Source organism: Nematolebias whitei, chromosome 12 (genome assembly GCF_014905685.2).
Source record: "Nematolebias whitei isolate Nwh7 chromosome 12, NemWhi1, whole genome shotgun sequence".
Taxonomy (NCBI): domain Eukaryota; kingdom Metazoa; phylum Chordata; class Actinopteri; order Cyprinodontiformes; family Rivulidae; genus Nematolebias; species Nematolebias whitei.
Window position 1 is genome coordinate 16,773,082 of NC_056509.1, and position 4,373 is coordinate 16,777,454.

The following is a 4,373-nucleotide window of genomic DNA, read 5'->3' on the forward strand; positions in this document are numbered from 1 at the left end:
GTCATTCCATATGTTGAGGGAGTATCAGAGAAACTGAGACGTTTATTTTCTAAACATAACGTCCCAGTGGCTTTTAAACCCCAAAATACATTACGGCAAAGACTGGTTCATCCCAAAGATCCAGTCCCCCGGCACAAAAAGAACAATGTTGTGTATGTTGTTCAGTGTCAGCAGGGCTGTGATCAGTCCTACATCGGGGGAACAAAACAGCCACTGGCAAAAAGGATGGCCCAGCACAGAAGATCAACATCATCAGGCCAGGACTCTGCGGTCTACACTCATCTCCAGGCCAGCGGTCACTCTTTCAGGGATGAAGATGTTCACATCCTGGACAGAGAGGAACGATGGTTTGAGAGAGGAGTAAAGGAGGCCATCTTTGTGAAAAGAAATCGTCCATCGTTAAACAGGGGTGGAGGCCTACGTGTTCAACTGTCCCCCTCTTACAATGCTGTGATTGCTAGTATCACTCAGCCCTCTGTGAATAGTAAACAGCCATCATTGTGCTAATGATCCATTGTTAGGCTGATGGTCCTTCTTGAGCATGTGATCAGCCAGTTTTGGTTGTCAGCAGCAAAACTGGTTGATCCACTCTGAGACGGTGCTATTTAAGAGACTGAGCTGAATACAGCTCCTCAGACTGAGGAAGTCTCTCGGATGAGAGACGAAACGTTTCTACATTTTTTGTTGATTTGCTTTGTTTTGTTTTTTTGAATGTCCAGAGGACCAGATTTAACTTTTTTAGATCATAACCCCTGTATTAAAACACATACTTGCATTGATGCTGGATGCCAAACATGTTAATTTTGTGGAAATAGAGAGACTAAAATGAGTAGGTCATGTGGGAACTCTGTCTTCTCCACCTGTGGCACTTGGCAGAGTCCACAACAATCCACAGAGCCCTTGGTGGTATAGCTATTTCCACTGGGTAGATCAGAACTTGATGGAGATACCTCGTAACTGGACAGCTACTTTGTAGACCAATATTCTGGTCTAGCCTGTTATACAAGAACTTAACGTGGCACAGCTTGCCAAAAAGGGACAATGAATCACATTCTTCTTCGCATCAATGTGAAGAAGACAAAGGAGATGATTGTGGACTTCAGAAGGAACAAAAACACCTACTCCCCCATGAACATAAGAGGATCTGTGGTGGAAGTGGTCTCCAGCTACAAGTACTTGGGTGTACACATGAACGACAACCTCAGCTGGAGCAACAACACCACCAGCCTGATCAAGAAAGCTCATCAGAGACTCTACTTCCTCAGGCGGCTGAGACGAGCTGGTCTGGGAAGCTCAGTCCTCACCTCCTTCTACAGGTGTGCAGTGGAGAGCATCCTGTGCTCCAGCATCAACGTGTGGCATGGAGGCTGCACAGCTGCAGAAAGAAAAGCTTTGCAGAGAGTGGTGAAGGCTGCACAGAAGACTGTTGGAGTCAGTCTCCCCACCATCACAGACATCTACACCTCTAGATGCAGGAAGAGAGCCACCTGCATCATGAAGGACCCCACTCACCCAGCACACACACTTTTTGCCCCACTCCCCTCAGGAAGGAGGTTAAGGAGCATTAAGTGTAGAACCATTAGACTGAGGAACAGCTTCTACCCTGAGGCTGTTACTCATGAATCTCTAATCAGAATAATCACTGTGAAAAAAATCACATCATGTTGCTGCTGATCTGTTTCATGTTGCTGCTGATCTGTTTCAATGTTGATGTGTTCATGCGTGCACATCCGCTCACACAGACTCATGTTCATGTTTGTGCTGATGTTCAATGTTTTAATGTTATGAGTGCTTAGTGTATATTTAGTTGATGTTTTTCTTAGTTCATATCTTAGATGTTATTACTGTTTTTCTTATACATTTTATTGTTGGATGTAACTGGGACCCTGTGTACATAATTTCACTCCGCCACATGTACCACATGAGGTGCAAATGACAAAGAAACTCTGACTCTGACTCTGAATAATACAAAAGAGGCAAACTATAATACACGACATGTATTAACTCACACATACGACCCTGTCTTGGTCCTCGTTATAAGTGTTATCTTTGTAGTGAATTGTACTCAAACAAGACCTCACATGTATGGAACAAAGAAGGTTTGAAGTGATGCACTAAGAGAAGAATTGAGCTTCTGAGGCACATAAATGTTGGCGAAGACGGAGTGCAGATTATTATCTTCTGCTGGATAAAAAGGATAAGTCTAGACACAGAAGAACACAGCAGATATTCATCAAATTTAAATGTAGCATAGACTGACTACATACGGCACATAAAACATGTTTTATCTTTTACAATTGTTTGAAGCATGGACATAATGTCTCCACAAAGAGTATTTAAATAATCAAAGTAATAAACAGTCATTTGGAGTGGACACTGGAGCTGACAGAGCCCTTCATTCAGCCACCACTCCGTTACCCTTTCACCTCCAACCCCCTTCAGTTCTTTGTGTTTGTTTCCAGAACCCCATTCATTATCATTGCATCAATGTTCCTAGTGAAAATAATTGTATGAAGGGCATAGAGTGGGAATAAGAACGTTTTCTTGTCCTGGAACACAAAGAACAGTTCTCCTCATGACTTCTTATGATACTTTTTTGAAGAAAAAAAAAACAAACAACAACAAAAAAAAAAAACCACAACCAACAACAGTTGTAGTTGTTTTGATCAAACCTCACATATATGAGGTTTGATCAAAACAACATATCAATGGAATGACTTATCCACAGGGAATTATTGTAGAGTGACAAGTAAGGTCTGGTTAACAATTTGCAAGCTATGTAAGTTCAAGTTCAAGTTGTGTTTATTTGTCATATGCAAGGTTAACACAAGGTCAATAGTACAATGAAATGCTTAGGATGAGAAGAACTAATCTGACTCGCTTAAAAAAAAAATCAAAGAACAAACAAACAAGAAATACTAAAGCATGTAATAAAGGTACCAAAAAAAGTACCAAAAAGTGAAAAGGTAAATATTTACAACGTCCTAAAGAAATTGTAAATAACAATATGATAGAATATAATGGTGCAAGCAGGATGAATTTGGATGAAAAAGTATTTCAAGGTAGTAATATAAGCTAAAATGCTAAAATGCACATGATTTTATATATATATATATATATATATATATATATATATATATATATTGCACATAATTAACTTATACTACCGTACACAGGTTGTGTGGCAGGTTATTGCACAGGTAGTGACATTGACATTGAATTATGATGGTAAGGTTGATACATAGATACTGTATCATACATGATACAGCCCAGCATCAGCCTAGATACAACCTACATAGAGCAGCAGCAATAAATAATAAACATATTTGCTGTCACAAGCTAATATTAGTCATATTAGTTGTCACAGATGAGGCTTGGTGCAATGTTATTGCCAGTTGTTCAGTGTTATTTATTGAGAGTTCAGTAATCTGACAGCTTGTGGATAACAACTGTCCATTAATCTTTTCATGCGCAATGACAGACTCCTGTATCGTCTGCCTGAGTGTAGTGAATGGAAGAGTCCTGGTGCTGGGTGGGTGTGGTCCTTAATGATGCTGCGTGCTTTACGCAGACATCGGCTGTGGTAGATGTCCTGGATGGTGTAGAGACTGCTACCAGTGATGTCCTCTGCTGTTTGCACCACCCTCTGTAGAGCTTTCCGGCTTTGACTGGTGCAGTTCATATACCACCCTGTGATGCAGCCTGTCAGCAGGCTCTCCATGGTGCACTATAAAAGTTGGTGAGGATGATGGTGTTTGTACCAAACATCTTTAGTCTTCTTAGGAAGTAGAGTCTCTGTCGGGTTTTTTTGACCACAGTGTCTGTGTGTAAAGTCCAGGACAGATACTCAGTGACATGAACTCAGAGGAACTTGAAGCTGCTGACCTGCTCCACCTCAGCATTGTTTATGTAGATGGTGGAGTGCTGGCCTCCACACTGTTTCCTGAAGTCCACTATCATCTCCTACGTTTTGATGACATTTAGAGAGAGGTTATTTTTCTGACACTAGCTGGGTCAGTGATTTCACCTCATCTCTGTAGGCAATCTTATAAAGATATGTGCTGATGGAGTTTTGGTAATACTGCGGTAGGACCTGAAAGATGGCGAACTATGTCTGGGCAGAGCTAAGCCAGAGGAAACTCTAGTGGAGGCCCGCAGCAGTCCTGACATGCAAATCGGTCATCCAACCTGAATATAGGGGTGAAAGACTAATCGAACCATTTAGTAGCTGGTTCCCTCAGGATTCCTGACGCTCGGAGCATCGCAGTTTTATCCGGTAAAGCGAATGACTAGAGGTCTTGGGACCAAAATGATCTCAACCTATTCTCAAACTTTAAATGGGTAAGAAGCCTGGCTCGCTGGCTTGGAGCCAG

The 4,373-nt window shown here is 41.6% G+C and overlaps 1 protein-coding gene across 1 annotated transcript in view; it reads right to left on the bottom strand.

The window, feature by feature from the left end:
- tnfrsf21 (tumor necrosis factor receptor superfamily, member 21) overlaps positions 1-3,960 on the bottom strand; it is a 61,056-nt gene extending 57,096 nt beyond the window's left edge. The window contains exon 1 of the mRNA XM_037686101.1: positions 3,886-3,960. Within this exon, the coding sequence (XP_037542029.1) occupies positions 3,886-3,960 (75 nt within the window). The remainder of the gene's footprint in view (positions 1-3,885) is intronic.
- Positions 3,961-4,373: the final 413 nt, after the last annotated feature.